Source organism: Chiroxiphia lanceolata, chromosome 12 (assembly GCF_009829145.1).
Source record: "Chiroxiphia lanceolata isolate bChiLan1 chromosome 12, bChiLan1.pri, whole genome shotgun sequence".
In the NCBI taxonomy this organism is placed as follows: Eukaryota; Metazoa; Chordata; class Aves; order Passeriformes; family Pipridae; genus Chiroxiphia; species Chiroxiphia lanceolata.
In genome coordinates, this window is record NC_045648.1 from 12,301,803 (window position 1) to 12,322,654 (window position 20,852).

Here is a 20,852-nt window from a genome sequence, read left to right on the forward strand (position 1 = left end):
TACAATCATGAAACCACAGATGTAATTTTGCCACTTGGTTCAGCAATGTCTGATTTCCTGCATTGTGCAAATGCCCCCATTGAAGCAATGTCAAGGTAAGGCAAGGAAATTATATGTATCCCTAACTCCATCTCTTCATTCAGTAATAGTTATCTACATAACCACACATGCACATCTATAGGAAGGTCTATTAACTGAGCAGGGAATTACTTCAAGTGTATTTTCTTGAAGTTTTTTTTGTTTATTGTTACATAAGGAGGGGAAAAAAAGGAATCTCAATAGTGCAGTTGGTAGGATTTTACTAGCCAGTCCAGTCTAAAAAATGTTTTGAGGACTTCACATTCATTTATAGTTTACAGCATTTGGAACATCATTTTTAGTATGCCTCCTCTATTCCTTTTTTCTTTTGTCATTAGACTTATATGAATAAATATAAATTGCCACCATTTTTATTTAGTATAAATACTTAGTATCTATTCCCACCTTGTACAAGCCAAAACTTGATAAAGAACAGAGCAATGGGAAATAAGCCCACTTGTATGAGCTGTAAAAAATGCCCTTTTATTTAACATCAATTTTTCTAAGGATACTTACTTAATTTTATAATACAAACACATTTTCTGCTAGAATTGTAAAACAATTATGTACTTTCTTTTCCTATAAACTGCAGTTCAGATTACTGTACTTTCAAGAAAGTATCTGGTTCCACTTATTACTTCTCAATGAATCACTGACTGCAGTGAGTGCCTGTTTATTCTCAATTACAGAATGCTACACTGACCTTGGAAGTGAAATTCAGTAATCTTGGAAATCTGCCTTGCATAAATCTGATTCACTTTTTCCATTTTGCACTATTATTTTCTGTTGAGGCTTACTTAAACTTTTCCCTACAAATAATCTATGAAAATGGAGCTAAATTAATTCTTATCAAGAATAAACTTACATAGTGAAGAAGAAAACAGGCCAAGTTCAAATAAGAGTGAAGCTGAAAATTAGTAGTAATAAAAATGCAGTATTGTAATTGTTGCTGTTCTGTTACTCTTAGATTAGTGTCAGCACATTCTATGCCTTAAAAATTATGATAATGGAATAGGAAGGTTGCAAAGATAAGCTTTCCAAAGTTATTAAATCTGTTGTGCATAAACACAAAAAAGGAAGCTAAATTGCACCAGCATCTTTGACTTTGATCAGCATGCTGTGATTCTGCCACAGTAGCAGTACCTTTTAAAGAATTCTCCTGAGGAATATGCTTTCTAAAATAAAAATAAACAAAAGCCAAGCTATATTTTTTACAACCAAAGGAAGCCCAGAATTTCATCAGAGCCTCACATGTATTATCACAACAGCTTGTATGCAGTCCTACAGCAGTCCTCTGGATCACCACCTGGATTTCCCATGTCACCAACAGAGCAGAAAGCTCTTAGGTCTCATGGGGAATGGTGGCAGAGGAGGAAGAGAGTCAAACTGTGCCACTGTGCTTCAGGTTCTCCTGGACACCAAAAAGCCTTGAAACTTGGGCAGAGCCACATTCCACACAATGATTATGTTCCTCTCTGGTCTCTTTTCTCCCATCCCACATATTCTTCCGCTTTTTCCTTACCTCATTGCCCCCTGTGCCTTCCCCATCCTTTGTGTCTCCTGGTTTTACACATCTCTGAATCCTGACCCTTCCCACCACCTCCTTTCCCTCTGCCCTCTCTCCCTTATCATTGCTCTCTCCTACAGCTCCTTTCCCTTGAGCTGCCACATCAAGTCCTCCATCCTGAAATATTTATACAGCTCCTCAAAAGGCTCTTCCACCTCTCTGCACCAGCCTCTCTGCTGGCTGTTTATTCTCTTTTTCTCCTTTACCAAGTGAGGAGAGCACTGTCAGAGCAGGAGGGAGTCTCCCTGCCCTTGGTCCTGGGGTGACAGTGGCCTCTCAGATTTGGAAGAACATCCTGCACAGCCCAGCGCCCCCTGACCAGCCACACCAGGCCTCCCTGGGCACTGCTGGGCTGTCACATGTGCTGTCTGCACAGCTCTGAGGACATGACTAACACACTGCAGGGGGACTATTTGGAGAACACCATAACAAACTGGATGTACAAGAAAGCACAACATTTTGAAGATGCCAAACTTGAGTGTCTTTCCCTGGGGATTCCCAAGGGCACGTATTTCAAGTCCCCTCTTCAAAGCATGGAGACACTGCAGGTCACAAAAAACCAGCTGGAAAAATTTACTCTAGATGGATAAAACAATGTGTTTTCTCCTAATCTTGTTCTTGGAAACAGCTAAGTCCTTTTTGCTGACACTTTCCAAAAATTCAACTCGAGGCAGCCTCTCAGCATGGGAAATTTCAGTGTGAACTGTGCAAGTCTGGCAAAGTCATGAGCAACTAAAACAGGGTCTTACAAAAGCAAGCAGTGAAAGGCACTGGCTAGAGGCATTACTGTCAGCAACTACAACACTTTCAGTGCCTTAAGAGACAAAGATCAGCTCTAAATGTAAGCCCTAAAGAACAGGAAGAAGGTGGCAAAAATTTAAGCAAACCCTTTCAGCTTTGGGGGTGAAAACACTGCCTTGGCAATTCAAGAAAGATACCGTGTCTCTACACTAAACCCTAACCTTTGAAAAAAGTCTGTTAGAGACACTGGAATTGCAGCTCATTAGCATCTACTCTAATACTCTAACCTGAAAATGTATTATTACTAATGCTGTATATTGATACTCTGCTTGGCACAGCACCACATGCAAGATAGATGGTCTCTGAAAACAGGGGTTTGGCCAAAAGTTCTCTGGTTTAATGATCCTTATTTTCTTCCTTTTCCCTATTATCAGTTGGCTGAAAATGTTAGTATTTAATCACATACAAGCATGTTCCACTTCCCTTTCCAGTCACAAATAATAATAGCCCAATCCACTGGAGTTTTTCCATGACTTTGATGAGAACTGGATCAGATCCAAAATGCAATGGTTTGGCAGGGAGCAGAAGACCTTGAAGAAAACAGGGACAGTAGTGAAGGGTTGAAACAGCAATCCTGATAGCAACCTTTCACATCTCATGATATTTCACAACTGAGGAACTTTTTTTAATTATGTTTCATTAATACCATGTAGTTAAGAGAACCCCTGCAACAAAACAGAAACTGAGATGTTGTTCCCAGTTGATGTTTGTATTACAGTAGTACTCAGCTCTTAACTGAGGTCAGATGTACACACTGCATTCCATGAGAGAAAACATGTTGTGCTGACTGTGCTCTTGAATATTTTGTGCCTGCACTGCCTCTTACTTTCTCCACCTTTTCTTTTTATTCCTGGACCATTCATGAACTTGATAATGATACAGAGATGGAAGTGATGGAAGTCTGACAACCAGCTGATCCAGTATGTGTTAAGTGCAGTGGGTCAGCCTAAATAACTTCTGTAGATCATCAGGTTCTATGTAGGGATTTCTAGGATATCTATCCTAAGTAGGAGCTAATCCAGAAATACACCAAATAAACACTCTCAAGCTGCCCATCGCTATGGCCCCAGTTATCAGCCCTAACTCCCTGTACTGCCACTGCTCACTAATAACAAACAGCTGTGTTGCACAACAGTTCCTGAAAGCCACCAGATCATTTCATACCACAGTGGGAGCAAACACTCACTGTGGGGACACTCAGATGAAGTCCCCAGCCCAGACTTGTGTTGGGGAGGATGTGGGGTAAAGCAGCCTGAAAACATTTCTCGATGGCCAGTTCGGGTGTGCCTGTGACCGTTCTGGCCCTGGTTCAGGCAAAACTTGGGTTTCCATTGAAATTTGAGAATTATCCCATACAAGCTTAAAGCCTTTCTGTACAGTAATTAATGAAGTACGATACCCAGCTGCAATGTGGCAGAGGGCCAAAACCCTAATGCATGCCATACGTTCGATTGTTTTTGCCAAATATTTCCAACCTCTTGAAACCACAATTACAATCAAAAACAAGGCAATTCCCTGCATAATCAGCCCCTCCATCTTGGGCTCATATTTAACACTTCCTGTGTTTTAACCACTCTGGATATCCCTGTCAGCTCTGGAATTTGTTTTGGCTTGTTTTCTAGGACAATCAAAACCTTATTGTTGTTCACCATATAGAGACCAACACAGGCAACTGAATTTTGTCCTTCAGCAGCTGCTTGGAATTGCTTTTTGGTCAAGAACTCTCTAATAAAACATTAACAGCAACAGAGAAAAAATTAGAGATAGACACAGTAGATAAAAAATAATGATGTATCACAGACTATTCTGGAAGGAGGACATTTTAAATGCCACCTTCTTTTCTGCTCATCAATGGATTTTCAAGACAGTTTCAACTTTGCATGATAACTGTAGGAACTGGTAGAAATGTCACTAAACAGAAGCATCCCAGTTTCGTAATTTGAAAAAATAAATGATTTCCCAGACAAACATCATGGTACAAAACACTGACAAAAGCTGAAACAACACTTGGCATATTCTCATCCTACTGACACACAAGTATGCTCAGCTGGTAAATAGTCCCAATGGTACACAACACCTCCCATTTCTAATCATACACAACTGGATGCATTTTTGAGCTGCTTGAGAATTTAATTTTTAACTGCAGAAATAGTATCAAATTAATTTGGGGCTATCTACAGTATGGCTCCATTACAATGCTTCTACAGTATAAATAAAGCATTTAACAGGCATCTATATAATATAATCATATAAATATTTACCAATCTGTAAATATACCTCAGAGACCAGAAGGTGAGGAACAAGATTTTCCTCAGGAGAGATCCTTCTTTAGATTCTTTTGAGAATATATTTCAGAAATTTAAATTATTTATCCTGAACTAATTACTGAGCTTTGGAAGAATACTAACTATTTTCTAATTATAGTGACTTTCCATCTAGCATGTAGTATCATATCTTGAAAACATCTTTGCAGGACTGCTTTGTTTCCTCTCATAGAAAATATCTCCTTATAAATGTAAATCAAGTAATTAATATTTTAATACAGCCATTCTGTTGTTATTTTTTTTTCAATTGAGAGTGTCAAAATAAGTAACACTGCAGTTAAAAGCATGGATTCTAAGATCCAGACACAGCCACACATGGACTTTGTGGAACATTCATCACATTTCACCAGATTAAACCAATTAGCAGGATCATCATACAATCCATGGGAAGATTTCAGTACATTTGGCAGATGGAGTTTTCAGTTATATGCTTTATAAGGCTCAGATTCTGCATGAAGTCTTTGCAGTGCAGAGCAAGGGGAAAGGAGAACAAAAAAAGGAGGGCGTGAAGTGCAAGTGCTGGAAGTCTGGTGGGGTTCCTGTAGGACATCTCCTGCCAAGCAAGCCAGGGGCAGCAGGGGATAAACTCAAATACCAATACAGGATATGCCAAGTTCAAAATAAGCAGCTTTTTTCTCAAAGTCAGTTACTTCCCTTAAAGCAGCAAGAAAATGACACTGTGCAGTCCATCAGTTCTCAATTGTCAAGGTAGGGGACCTCATCAGATCTCAGATTAATTCAGTTATTTCTAACTTACAAAGGGTATTTTCATGGCATTTGGCCTTTGACTTCAAAGGAAATGTAGTATAATTGTTTGTGTTTAGATTATAATTGTAAAATTACTTTAGAAATCACAGAACACTCACTTGGCTTAATCTGCTAAAGACAATTCTGAGGATTTTGTCAGAAATTTACATTGTACCAGGAACAGAAGAAATTAGGGAAAGAATTCCTTTAGCCTAAAATTCTGTCATAACCTCATAACTGTGATAATTCAAGTGTAATTTTTGAAGTAAATGAACACAGTGAATCAAAAGCCAAATTAAGAATAGTTTAGAATGCTAGCAGAGCTGCATTCACTCTGTGCTGAGGGAAAAGTGAAATGTGTGGTTGGTTGTGTTTGCAAAGCAAAATTTCCACACCAGAGACACCAGGAATTAATAAGTTGCACTAATAAGCACCTTAAGGGCACCTAGAAGCAAATGTAGGAATAATACTGCTTCAGCTTCCTCAAAAGAAAATTGAAATGGAATAAATAGGCCAGTACACACAGTAACACTGTCAGGGACAATACAGGGACTTGTTTTGTAGAGATCAAGTGCCAGTTCTATGAGTATATTTAATTCCACACACCCCTGGTTTTTGTGTATTTGCAGAGACCTGCAAGTGGTGAGTTGTACTGCCTTGACACAGTGGTGTGTAGGAGACTGGAAACAATTGATAATAAATCCCTACTACAATAAACCACTTCCCTTTCTGCATAGGATGTGCTTGACCATTCCTGCTACTGGCAGGATCTCTGCAGTGTCACTGCATTCAGTGGGCCCAGAATCAGCTCTGTGAAGAGCAGAACACAGACACTGTGATGGAGAAAAAAGTAGCTTAGAGAATATGCTGCATGGTAAAATAACATCAGATCTAGCTGAAAAATATCTCAGTTGTCTAAAACCATTGTTTCAAAGACTGAGAACACAATGTAATGACAGTAACAACTCCTGGCCCACTCCTGGTCCATAAAATGTTATGTAAATAACATTTTACATCTTTGGTAATGGTACATAAAGTAAAAAATGCTGCCCTTGACTTTCTTGAAATATCTGCTTTCCCTTAAGCAGAACCCATTGAAATAATGGCCAGAAATGGACCCAGGCATAGGAATTTCCTTCTTGAAGGAAGGGGTGGCCTGAGGTAGGCATTTTTATCCACTTTTTACAAAAGAGGAAAAGGAGGTAGTGTGGCTAAAGGAATATTGTTTGCTAAAAAATATGACTGTTCCTGCCCTAAGGTTATCCTACCAAAGTTTGAATTATTCAAATTAGGTTTTCCTGTTTTCCCCTTTTTTTCCTGGAGCTGTAGGACAAGGGTAGCAGGGAAACTGTCTGCATGAATAGCATTGCCAGATGTGCTAGCAAACAAGTGGAAAAATACTTATTTTGTGTAACTTTATTCCCTGAGTTGTTACTTACAGCAGTTGTAGGCAAGACTTACTCAGGAAGGCATTTATATGTTTCCTCCCCCCCACTGCACTACCCTTGCAGGGCCTAATGGTTAACATGGGAATAGTCCCTGTGAGGTTGGTGAGGGCACCTTTGTCCATGCTTAACTGCACACAGAGGGATTTGCTGCCCAGGGAGCTGCTGACTGAGCCCTTTGCTGGGCTGGAGCCTGTGTGTTCCCACAGCCACTGACAAGCCATCAAACCTGCCACTGTAACTCCAGAGCAGTCAGACAGACCCCTGTGCAGCAAATAAAACCATCCCTTCAGCTGCTGCCACAACAGCTCTAGCTCTGACTCCTGAGCCTCACCCTGCTCAGTAACAGCCTTCCCCTCTTCTGTCCCAGTGTATTCCACAAAAAAGCCAGGCACCAGACAGTCCATCACTCAACACTGACATGAAGATGGACGGTACCTTTCTTTTCCCCTGTAAATGGCACAAAGTCTTCTCTGTCTTTGTGCTCCAGCGCTTGCTTCTCCAAGTACGAGAGCAGGCGTTCCCTGTCGAAAGGGCCCGTGGCAGCCTTAGTGGTCTGGTCCTTCTGCCGAAATCCCGCTGGAAGCAAAGCATTCTGTGGAGGAGAGGGAGGCAGTTTCATACAGTGCTCCAAATTTCATCTCAATGTTGTCAGTTTTTATGTGCCATCATTCTTTGCATAATGCTCTTTGGCGACAGCAATAACACACCTTACCTAAATGTAACCATGAAAACCAGTATATTGTTCAGGCTTCTTGATTTACCACCTATTAATATTTTTATGAACCACATTTACAATCACAGCACCAAAGAACTAAGATCAGAGTCCTCTGTGTTACACATAAGACCACAGAGTTTGCAGTCCAGGTAAATCTTTTACACATTTCCTTCTATTCATTTGCTCCTCTTCCTCACCATTTTTCTCTGTCTCATAAGAAACAAAATTCCTTTCATTCTAATGCAGATGTCTCCTGGACTTCAGACATGAATGGCATGCACAGAAAGAGACTGGTGAATGATGTGGACTTCAGCTATTTAGAGCATGAGGAAGCAAGCAGATAGGTCCCACTCTCAACACATAGCTGCGTGACCCTGTGGTTGCATCTTCATCCCATAACATAAGAAGACGCATAAGGCTTCCACATTTTAGTCCAGGAGATCCACATGCCAGTCCAGGAAATCCCAGAAAGGAATACAGGTGTGTGGACTGAGTGCACATGTAGTAAAGCCAATGCGTCGAGGATGCCCCAGAGCACTTCTGAAACACTTCATCACTGACCAGAACATGCACAGTAAATCTGATCCATAGCAAATATCCAGTGAATTCTGAGTGTATCCAGTGAACTCAAGTCACTAGACATTTTACCTGTGCATGCACAAATGGGTAGTGTGACTCCAATGCACCATGGCCTGTTTAATTTGGTTGGTTGGTGTCCGTTTTTTGATTTTTTTCTGTGTCACCATTTGAGATTCCAGACACTTGAAAATACCAGAAAATATCACTGTAGAAGTGGCAGTAGTGAGGGAGTGGCAACATGGAGGGAGAGAACAGTAAAGCCCACCCTTAATCTCCAGGTAAATTGGTGTTATAGAATTAGAAACTATAAATTGATTGTGTTTTTCCAAATTTATTTTGCCTCCAGATTGAACAGATTTTATCTGCCAGTTTACCTGCCAGTTTTCACACTCCTACATCAGTTTGAATGTTTTGGGGTAGGTACATTCAGAATTCCCAGCACACTTGAGACTGTAACCTTATTATTGTAGGACCAAGTGGTTCTCAGGGCAGAGATCTTTAAATTCTTTGTGAGGATGTCTTCAAATATCCAAATTATCCTTACTCCCTAGAAAATGACAGTTGTGTAGCTGAATCTTACTTCTCTTAATCATGCCTAAATATGTTCTCTTCAGCTAAAAATATCTGTGCTGAATGCCACAGTCAACAGATTTCAGAAGTTCAAAAGACTTGATCCTTGCAAACATACGTTATGTTTGTTTATTGCTGTGCTCAGAAACAGCAGCCATAAAAAGCTTCTCATTGTGCTGCAGTGTACAAACATGATTAAAGATTTAGATTGCAGTCAAGCTCATGTCTAAATAGATAAGGGATAGACAAAGGCTACAGTGACTTGTACAAAAGCAAGGAGCACATCACAGCAGGAATACAACCAAAGTGTCCCTAGCTGAGCTGCTCATACTTTAGGCTACACTGTAACAGAATACAAATAAACAATGCTGCAGTATGTGGCATTTATAACACGGAACTCTTGAACTATGATCCTCCTAGCCCCCATCACTAACCTCGGGATCAAGGTCATCAAGAACATGCTCGAGCTGTTTCAGTTCATCCTCTGAGAGCTTGCTGAGTATTTCATCTTCATTGATATTCTTGTATTTCTCCAACTCTTTTCGGAAGGGCAGAGACATGGCTCCTGCTGCACTGCTCCACTGATGCTGCTTGTCAAGATTTCAACCATTCAGGAGTACTGAGCTTCTTGTGGCCTCACTTGCTGTTAACAATAAAGCATTATGAGTATCTCCATTTAGCTGAGAGTCCTAGAAAGCCCACGTGCTCAGAGTCACATTGACACTTTATTAATGAAAACAAAGCAGCAACATGTCCTGGCACAGCAGGGGGGGTGTGGGAAGTGCTGGGGCTGCCTGTGCAGCAGTAGCCATGGAACAGCAAGGATTGGGTGCAGCAGCAGAGAGAAGCTCCAAGAATAGATAAGAAAAACATTAGGAATTTTCCTCTTCCATTGAAATAAATCTATTCCATTTAATTTGCTTGCAAACAGCAGTATCTGTTTGCTCTTTTGGCCAAAAGGAAAGTGGTAGAGTTACAGACAACAGTCCAGCACTGACAAACAAGAAACAAAATGTTATGCCTTGAAGTATTTTATCTTATTCCAGCTCTGCTGGTGGCTGAAAGCTAACCCACATCACCTGGGATCACTTCTTGGCACATTCTGGTTACCGAAACATCTTTAAACTATGCTGGTTGTTAGTCTTATTTCAACATGTTCAGTTACACACGATAGCACTTATCATCAAAATAATTCTTGGAGTGAGGACATGGTACTCATAGCTCACAAGATTATCTGTAAACCATTCTGCTGCATGGGGCACCAGCAGGTGTTCAAAACACAGCCATAGAAAAAATATGGACTCGATATTTCAAAAACTCTTAGTTTTTAAACTTGAATGTGGTTCCTTATAGATGATCCCAACTGATCAGGAACAAGAAGTTCTCATTTGCATGGTCACAACAGTCATTGTCATATTATTTGTCATATGACAATATGACAAAGGACTCTCTGTCTTTACTTGCTTTTTTTCTTGTCCAGAACAAATTCTAGAACCAGAATCAGCCTGTAAATGGACGGAGTGAAAGAGAATTAATCTGTGATCAGAAACAGCATTATCTGGGGACTTTAATTGTGCTCCAGGCCCCCAAATCTGCCCAGTTTCCCACAGCAGCACCAGCTCTCTCTGAATTACACAGCTCACTGTGCAGTTTTACAGCTGAGTTTTTGCATTCATGAATTTTGAAGTCATTGTTGATATGGAAACCAACCAACTGGCACCTACGACTGGCTTACGTATCAGCCCTAACTCTGATTTCCTCTGACCACGTCCTTAGGAGTCATAAGCTAAAAAAATCCATGTGGGTTCTGTTCTCTTCATATGAGCTGGAAGCCTGATTTTTATTTTTCTTTTATTCAAGATCCAAATGAAAATATTTCATTTACTTAAGAGTTTCACTATTAAAATACTAAATATTAAAACATATATAATTTTTCTATTTATCAAAAAGATTAAAAATTAGAAACCTACAAAGGATAAGCAGAATTAAAAATTTGAAAAATCTGGAATTCTATGACTACTGCAAGGCACAATGAGCCTTGACTTGAAATACTTAAACATCCTATTTCAAGAAAAAGCTTTATTTCCCTGACACATTCTCATTTTGTTCCTTATTACTGCTCTGTTTGGTGCTGCTGTTTTCCTGGTATGACATCATCAACAAGCCATTCCAAATGTCAGGATAGAATTCAACCATCCTTTAAATTGTGGGTCTCTTTCAGGAAGTTAGTCGGCATCTGATGTTTCCCAAAGTTACAACAGGTGTGTAATTTTCTTATAATATCAAAATATCATCATATGTAATGAGTGTGAGAGATATTTTGGCCAAAAAAAGTCCAAAAGAGCTAATGTTTTTGTGTACTTGGTGCTTAAAGAGAACACTAGTTCGATATGTGTTTAATCAATACAATTTAACAATACTTGTTGAATACCAAAAGCATTTATTTAAAAGTGATATTTGTTTAAACTGTAAAAACAAATTGAGCTGCAGCACAACATTCTGCACTAAGGCATCAGGTACCTTCTCTAAGTTCCTTTGGATAAACTCATTACAAACATAACATTTCAGCTAGCAGCCATTAACTGAGCTGGAAATTTTCTTTGAAGGGATTAGAGCTTTTTAAAACTATTTAACAGTTTAAATGGTTATTTTATTAGAGTTTAATCACATCCCCGGAAAAGAAAGAAATATAATCCCAAGGTTGGGGTAATTAAATGTTGTTGGAAAAGTAACTAGTGAGAGCACACAACAGTTTCCCTGGTGGAGGGTCAGCAGTTCTGTGGTGCAGGATGCCTGGTACCAGAACCTCTCCCTTGGCTCTCTCCTCGGCACTGCACCATTCTCATCAGGCAACACAGCCAGGAATTGTTTTACTGGTATCAGCAAGGCCGTGTTTGTAACAGCTTTTGTCAAAAACTTTGCCAAGCTGAATCCAGGTGCTAATGGGCAGGTACTGCAGAGTATGGTTTGTGTGCACCAGACACTCTGATTCCTTTGTGAATTGCCTACATGCTCAGCCATAAAGGGAAGATGTGCCAGGAGACACTTTTCAACAGGTGACAGTTCCAGTATTGTAACTGTTTCCTTTTAGTTGTTAGGAAGAGAAGGTATCTGACCATGTGCAGCAGGGATACCCCAAAGAGACACATAAACCCAGATATTGCTGATGTATCAGCCTAACTTCCCTCATGGCATGAAGCACTGTACTGGATAACCCTTATTAGATTAGCAGTGGAAGAGACTGAAATCATGCTTTTCTTGTATGCACACATTTGCAACAGAAACTCCCTTGATATTTCCCTTTCACAACAGAATCCTACTCTTCTGTGACTGAACAAAAGCACAAGACGGTGCCTAGGGAATTTGTTTGTCCACAATCCCCGTAAGCACTAAAGCTCTTCTGGAGCTTTCACTCTGCTGAAGAGGCTACTGCAAGCTCAGCTGAAACGCCTGTTGCTCATGTCCTGGCTTCATGCACTAGATTGACCTTTCACCACAGTCACATTATGGGAAACCAAGGGAATGAGATAAATCCAACAATTCAGCATCATTCAGTCTGGGAAGGAAATGTTGAAGTCTTGATTCACGCACTCTGGAAACTGCTGTCTAATGTGTTGATTACGATCTCCACCTTCCTAATTGGATTCCATACTGTTAATTTAGTGTATGTAAACAGGACCATATGCTGCCTGTGTGGCTTCTTACTGTGGCTTGGCTTTTCTGAGTGTGCACATACTATTTACTTCTTATACCTGATATCCACTGGATTTGCTTTGTTATGATTACTGTATGACACCATTAGTTAAAAAAGCAATCCTAATCAAGACTCCCTGCTACTGTTATTTTGAACATAGCAAAGCAGATCAGGTGTCACGCAGTAGAAGGGAGATGTCCAGTCTAACTGCAGAGGAAATGTGCTGTTGAATGTTACACTGTATCAGGGACAACGGGGGAAGCAGAATGAAGGACCATGGGTAAGACTGTGGGGTTTCCTTCACATTTACAGGGAAGTGTGAAAGAGGAGATTAAGGAACGGGAAGAACACAAATCCCATCTCTTTTTCTGCACTTAGTTTCAGTTGGGAGCATCGTAGTTTCCCATGGGCCCGAGTCCCCACTGTTACAAAGCAAAGCACTCTGCTGGGTGCCCAAAAGGTAAAATCTGTGCTGATTCTGGATAATGCAGAACTGCGAGAGGCAGCATTTCTGTTTAACCACATACTACTTTTAAATCTTTGTGGAGCACAGAGGTTTCACAGTGAACTTCAAAGAACCCACTGCTATATTTTTAATTTTGTTTCCTTTTAAAGAAAGAAATACATATGGTTTTATTTGGGGCAGCTTCGTCACGTATGTCAACATCAGGATTTGAAATGTGTTTCCAAAGAGAAAAAGGGTGTCATTAGTCAGCCTGCATAAAATCATTATTGCTCTATGTAGTCAACACCTGCTGTGATATAACTCCTCTATACTTTGCCATGTTCCATAAGTACTTTTTTGTTATCCTTATACATTTCTGAAAGGGCTTTGTAGAGTAGCTAGGCTGTAGTTTCCGCTGATATCATGACACTGTCATAATTTTCTACTGCTGATAAGAGATGTTTCTTTCTGAGAGTGAATCAGTCCTCTGCTGAGTTAATGTTGACTGTCAGAGAGGTCCCACTCACATTTGCTTGGATCCCTTGGGAAGTGTTGGACAAGCTGAACTACAGAGCCTTCTATGGAGCAGCAGCTACAAAGGCACTTTAGACTCTTGCTGTCAAAACACAACCTGTACACTTACAGAAACATCATGTCTCTGGGTTCTGTAGAAATGAGAATACTGTGATACCGATGATATTAATTTTGAGCTTTTGATAGTGTGTACAAGGTAAGAAAGAAGCTGCTTGGCAATGTGCATTTATGATGTACAGGGAGATGTGCTGAATAGGAAATATCTAACACAGTTCTTTGCATTTTTCTCGGGAAAAAAATACCTTTTTATAACCAGATTTGAGAAATTGTTCTCATTTTTTCAGATCATTACAAGTGATCTTTAGAAAGGAAATCCTGCTGCACGATCTGCTTCCAACTATCTCCATAACCACAGTGGTGCATATTTGTGTTTTGAAAAACAGTTGCGAAACTGATCTGTAAATGTGGAAAAGTTTTTCCCTTTCTTTAAATAGACTGAAGTAGCTAAACATGAAAATAAGAAACAGGTGGAATTAATCCCAAGTTAAATTGATACGGGACCAAATAAATAGGATTGGGGCCATTATGATTAAGAGCCGTGTTTGTGCAACACAAGCAGATGCTCAGCAGAAGGAGGATGATTGTCCTGCACTGTCCAGGCAGTGGAATGCTTCCACCAATACATTTAATCAAGTGCCAGATAGGGAACCTCTCTGCTTTCCAGGAATGGCTATGGAAAATCAGTCTGGGCTGTTGAAAGTTTAAACTTAAAAAAAAAAAAAAAAAAAAAAAAATTAGAAATACTCCATTGTTTGACATGTAAATAAGGTTCCTTTTTAATTTTTATACTTAAAATGCAAGACCAATGTACCAATGTACTTTCCAACCATGAATATATGGGAGATGTATACTCAAGAGATCATGTTTTGAGGTAGGAGGTTCAGAAATCTCAGAAAAGTTAGAAAGAACTCATTAGTGCCAGCACAGCACACAGGTGTGACAGGAACATACAGGGAAGCATTACAGAACTGAGTTCTGTGTGGGTAGGGTGAAAATAGTATTAGCTACAGGTCCTGATGCAGACACAGTAGACATGTCAAAGAAACTCACACAGGTAGCAAATGGAAGAGAGATCTGTAAAGAATTTGGTCTTCTAGAATTCCCCAACTTTTCTGTCTATTTTCCCCCCAGAAAAACTTCTGAAGAACTCCACCTTAAGAAGCACTGAACTGTTCCAGTTTAGACACCTTTTCTAACTCTTTTCCATCCATGACACAGCATGGTCACTTGGTGGATCAAAGCAAACAACCTGTTTGAGGTTCTGTAGAACTGGATTCTTCAAGAATCCCTAAAAATCCTTGTATATTTAAAACGCTGGTTTTTTCCAGGGCTAATGCAGGGTTATTTCATGTTCTGTTCCTAGCAACTGGTTTAGTCCTACATAGAGACCAGTGAATAATCAACAATTATGTTGTCCTAATACTAGACTAGGCCTGAACTTTTAGGATAATCATACAGAATCAGAAACTCCACTTGATAATTGGATGAGCCCTTCTGAACCTTGGTAATGCTTATGCCACTCTGTTGTTTACATTACAGTTGGCTTCCTAATTGGAGGACTCATAACTTCCATGCAAATAAAATGTGAGACATCAATTCACTTTAATGGGAGTTCAGACATGCCCTTTATAAGAAAATAACTATCATGTATATTGCAAAATTATCCATATGAATGTACTGTTATTTATAGAAGACATAAAGGGATGTACTCAGACATAAAGGGATGTACTCCCTTTGATTCAGATAACATGAAAAGTTTTTCAGTGGTGATTAAAGAAAGATGAGACATTAATGCTTCTCCTACTGATGCAAAATAATGTTATGTAATAACTAATTTCTGATTGTTTCTAAAATAACATTAGTGATATTACTCATAAGCATTCAAAACATGAAACTGAGTCCTAGGAAGGAAGTATTCTTTACAATGCCTGATGAATTTGTAACTTGTTTCTAGGTATCATCATATTTTTAGATCATAACCATTAGAATTGTTTCCATACAAAAATGATGACAAATGATACAGTGACCATATGATGATTTAAGCCAGTCTTACTTAATAAAAGCAACCTTTAAATCACTCAATTCCTACCCACAGGAAGAGGATGATAGAATGAACATAAGCATCGCAGATATCAATGGGACTGTTTATGGTGTTCTGACACTCCAGTGATGTATCTAGTACAGGAAATGGAAAAGACCAGAGACCTGTCTGTCTGTCGGGTCTCCTGCAGATGAAGACTCCCCTTTGCTTTTAGAAGGGTAAAGTTTAGTTATGAAATAATGAAACAATCTTTCTGCTCATGGCAACAGTAATTTTGTGGAACCGAAAGGTAGGTTTCTTCCATTTTTAGAACTCCAGTGATGATTTGAAAATCTGTGCAAGGTTAATTAGTTTTTCTAAAATAAAAACGTAACACAGTTACTGTCTGAAACTAAGGGTAGTGTGAAGTGCAAGGCTGAAAATCCTGCAGAACAGAGTCTTTTTATACAGACAAAATAGACTGTGAAGAGGCAGCTCCACCCACAATTTGTCATCTATAAGCTCCACTCTGATGTGAACAGAACACCCTCCTGCTGAGCTGTACTGGTGGTGGTCGACTAACAGTCCTTGGATGAGACTGGAAGTGTCCATTTGACAGCAACTGGAAGAAAAGTGCCTCATTATCTTCTGTGGGCCATCAGTGACATTTCAGCCTCCTTCAATAACTACCAGACTCTGCAGGTTTGATTCTGCAGCCAGGTGCTGATTTACCTTGGAACAAGAGGCTGTACCTGCCCTGGTCAGCAGAGTCACAGAGCAGACGTGCTCCCAGTCTGTGACACAGCAGCCCATGGCTCTGCAGTCCCCAGATGAACACAGACCATGCCCATTACAGTAACAGCTGTGATGTTTACATGATGCTGTTTTTATCCAGTTCAGTCTCCCAGACTGTGTCTTATGTAAAGAACTGAAGTTCTTGTAATCAGCAGATCCACCACGAATGCAAAGCAAAGCACACATTGGGGTATCAGTTATCTGCAGCTTTGTACAAAGGCATCCTTGGGAAGCCAAAGGCCAGGGTCTGATATCCTCAGTGATCAACCACATTTACATGGAAACAACGGTTGTTGCGCCTTAAACACCATCAGCCACATGAGAGCCTCTCCATGGCTCTGTCAGGGGAAAGAAATGCCTTGTTTAAGGTCAAATGGGAAGTCTGTGGCAAGACAAGGAATTGAACCATCTTTCAAGTGTCAAGCACTGGACAGCTTTTCCTTTGGTTATGGGTCCCTTCTTCCACAGACAGTCTCACTCACTGAAGTGGATCTTCTAAATGAACAATATTTGCCAAGCAAAAACACAGCAGAGAGAGACCCAAAGGCAAGGTAAAGAGCATGTACTACTGACCACAGAACTAGGATCCTTAATAATGATCACTTGCAGGTACCTTCTATAAAAACTTCTTTTTGCATCTTTCCTAAGCTTTTTTCCTTTTACAATGTACAGGGACATTGTAACTACCTTACATTTTTTGCATTTTAGCTATAAACCAAAGCCAGGAGCCATCCCTGATGTGCACATCCTGATAGCTGAAGCAACGAACAGGAGAATAAATTGTACCTGGAAATAGACTTTTTATTTTTACAACAAAATAGATCAGGCCAGCCCTGGAAAAGACAACACTAGTGTTTGTTTTCCACATGTTGGAAACATTGATAGGAAAAAAGGACACTGGGTACTATTAACAAGAGTATTGTTTCACCTGTGCTGCCAACAGATAGCAAGCGGTGTGCTACCTTTTTGTCACTCTTCTCACATTTCCCTATTTTAGCACAGCAGCTGGACTTTCAGTCCCAGCTGCTCTTTGAAAGAAGGATTTAAAAACAGTTAAAAAAAATTTACAGATTTTTGTGGCACCAAATAATGATGGCCAAACTCCACTGTTAAACAAAAGTCACTGCTACACTTGTGTGCTGTGGTCAGTAAACAGAACACAGGCATTCACCCCAGTATTAACCCACCACATGCAAATACCTGTGGCTACAGGATGCTACCTGGAGCCTCCCAGTGCAAAACCCTGCACAGCCACCTCAGTCTCAGTCAAAAGGGTACTCAATTACAGGAAGGCACCAAACTATGAGGTTCAATAATACAGGAATGCTACCAAAAAAAAACCCTAAAACAAATTAGTAACAGCAGAAATGCTGTCTACTGCAGAAATGCTTGCCAGAAGTTGTAAATACTGGAAATAATAATAATTTTGCAAAGAAAGAAAAGTTATGCAATGAGAGAGCAAAGGGCACTATTTTGAACAAAATTATTTAGGTTATCAAGACGAGAGAGGCTACTGGCTAAGTTCAGACAAATACAGCCAAGCTGGATGAGTGGGAAAAGAGGCACATGTGGAATTAAGGTTGGTGAAGTCACTAAAATAACTCACGTAACCATCTTCATTTTTTTACAGAGTGGTAAAAATTTAAATATATCCATAGTGGAAACCAGTTAAGAGCTGTACAGCAAAGAGCACCACAGCAAAAGCAGGCAGGCTGTTAGACAGCAAATGAGTGCAGAATAATGCATAAAAGACTGCAATATTGATAGCATAACTCAGTGAGACACTGCCATGCATCCCTGAGTATGAGTTTATTTTTCTAATAATTGTATCCCTTGCATAGAATTTGAGGATGTGATGCCTGCAGTACTAGGCCAGTTGGTCCCAGGTGTTTCTTTCCCATTACATGTTCCTATCTCCAAGAGTGGAGGGCAGAACAGAGGAAGTTCAAGGACAACTTCTTAGAATAATCAGTTAAGGAAAAGCTTTCATATGACAAGAAATTGAATTACTGCATCTATTTACTACAAATAGGCTACTCAGTAACTTGCTGAATATTTCCTCTACTAAACACTGTCAAAAGCATAGATCTATACAGTGTACCATTCATGGTATAAAAATATAATTGCTTCTTCCAATTATTTTTAAACTGATATTTGATATCATTACATTTCTGAATTTCTTTCTTCATTAATGATGTTAAACTCTTTTTTTCATAAGTTTATGCTACTGCTAAGCTCAGGATGGTCACATGAATCTAACCAGTCATCATTGATTTTTTGGTATTTACAGTCCTCAGATTTCTCTACAGGTTTCTCATCAATCAACTGTGGATTTTTACTCTGTCAAAAGAAATTTCCCCAAAGCTTCCATCAAAGCAAAACCCCTTGAATTAGGCTACCCTCTTATTTTTTTAATTAGAAGATGACAAAACAGGGTACGTGTGATATCTAATGTAAATATGCAGAGGTTTAGGACGCATTTTGCATCTCAAGACCTTGGAAATGCTATTAAATTCCCTAAATCAGCATCCTGTTCCTGAACCTGTCGTTGGCCCGTTTATTCTGACCTGTTCCCCGGCCGCCGAGCAGAACCACCCTCCGCCGGTCCTGCCGTATTTCTGACATACAAAAGACAGATCTCCAAGGAGGGGCAGCTCATCTTCATGTACAAAAAAAACCACCTCCTTTTCTTATTTTTTTAAACCGCTCCATCTAATTTCTGTCATTTCACGCCCGGCGCGAAGGATGCGAGCGCTCCGCAATAAACACACACGCATTGCCCTGGAAGGCGCTCGGGGAGAGCCGCCTCCGCCGAGCCCCGGGCGTGGCGGGGCCGCCCGGCCGATCCCTCCGTGCCCCGCATTCCCAGGACGGTTCCCGGCGGCGATCCCGCGGCCGCGGGTGGAGTCGGGCCGGGACCGGCCGCATCCGAACCCCGCGCCGGGGATGCTCCGCCACACGCCGCCGCCCCGCCGTGCCCATCGCATCGCACCGCTCCGCATCGCTCCGCTCCGCATCGCACCGCTCCCCGCCCGCTCCGCATCGCTCCGCTCCGCAGTGCGCGGAGCCCCGCGGGGCCGCCCGCGGGCGATGCCCCGCGCCCCGCCCGGGCCGCCTTACCCCGCCGTGTGTCCGGCCCGGCCGCCGCTGCCTCCGCGCCCCTCCGCGCCCCGAGCCCAGCGCCCGCGGCGGCAGGTGGGTGCCCGGCGCGGCGGCTGCGCATCGCCGGCCTGCCCTGCCGGGCACGATGGGACTCGTAGTCCGGCACCACCGGCCCCGACAGCGGCAGCGGCAGCGCTGCCAGCCCCCGCCAGCGCCAGCTCCGCCAGCAGCATCCCTCCTGCCCCCACCCTCTTGGTCCCCCCGCCCTCTCTCAGCCCTTTCCGCCTCTGTCTGCCCCAAGCCTGCGGGTGGAATCCCACCTAACCCATATCCGCCACAGGTTTATTCCCCTTCGCCTTTGGCTTGGCGTGATGCAGCCGCAGCCTTGCCCCTCTTCTGGGTGGCTCATGAAAACAGACTGTGGCTTGGATGCTCTCCCCCTGCAGCCACCGCCCCTGCCCCAGGCACATCTCTAAGCGGTTCAGCACTCGCTCCTTGCACGCGGTTCACGGCCTCCCCAGGAGATGCGCTGGTCAGTTCTGGGTGCACGTGTAGGCAGCCGATCCCAAAGAACGCGATTTGCTTCTCTTACACACCCTCTGCAAACTGAGCCAGCCAAACAGGGCCTGCACCGGCCCTCACCCTGCACCAAGATGTGTTGCCCAGGGAGTCAATTATGGAGTGGAGGGTGCTGGCCTCTGAGACCATTTTGATGTTTTCCCTTCATTCTTTTAATTAGTGTTGACAATTCGATTTATATTTGTTCTATTAATCTATACTAAAGTTGACCATTGGTCAAAATTATATGTAATATGATTTGAATGTACCCCCAGTAATTAATTTAAATTTGTCCATAATTTAATCTATCAGAACCTTTTCACTGGATGCTGGGATTTAGTTGAACTGAGGCCCTTGGTTCTGAGCACTAAGTGATGAGTCACCAGCAGCAGAAAACCTGTTCCCATAGTTGGGATGTCTTTAAATTTCATGACACATCGGCAGGAAAACAAGACATTGCCTTGTTAAGAAGCAGATGCTGCACCAGAGATGAATTTTCCTGTGGAGAAAAAAGAAAAAAAAGTACACCTAGGAAATACAATGCCTTCACTCCACAACCTGACAAATACCCCAGGTCTCTGTAGCAAGACTTACAGCAGAAGAATCAGATTTATACCATGGGCATTTTGCCACTGCTGCTCAGGAAAACACCTGTATTCACAATAATGTGCAGAGTGCAGAAAGATGCTCCAAGCTGCAATTATCTGCTTGCAGCCTCATTGCCTCAAAATTCTTGTGAAATGGGATATCCAGGCATCAGTTAACATCCAAAATATTAGATCAACAGAAATGGAAAAGAATCAGATCCATTTATT

General features: G+C 41.3%; 1 protein-coding gene across 2 annotated transcripts in view; it reads right to left on the reverse strand.

The window, feature by feature from the left end:
- TMOD2 (tropomodulin 2) overlaps nucleotides 1–19,896 on the reverse strand; it is a 33,557-nt gene extending 13,661 nt beyond the window's left edge. The window contains exons 1-3 of one of the 2 annotated variants that reach the window (XM_032700336.1): nucleotides 19,800–19,896; nucleotides 9,264–9,472; nucleotides 7,401–7,557 (exon numbers count right to left, since the gene is read on the reverse strand). In XM_032700336.1, coding sequence (XP_032556227.1) covers nucleotides 7,401–7,557; nucleotides 9,264–9,389 — 283 coding nt within the window. In that variant the 5' untranslated portion in view covers nucleotides 9,390–9,472; nucleotides 19,800–19,896. Of the gene's footprint in view, nucleotides 1–7,400; nucleotides 7,558–9,263; nucleotides 9,473–19,497; nucleotides 19,578–19,799 lie in introns of those variants that run through there. The other variant, XM_032700334.1, reaches the window with a different exon arrangement.
- Nucleotides 19,897–20,852: the final 956 nt, after the last annotated feature.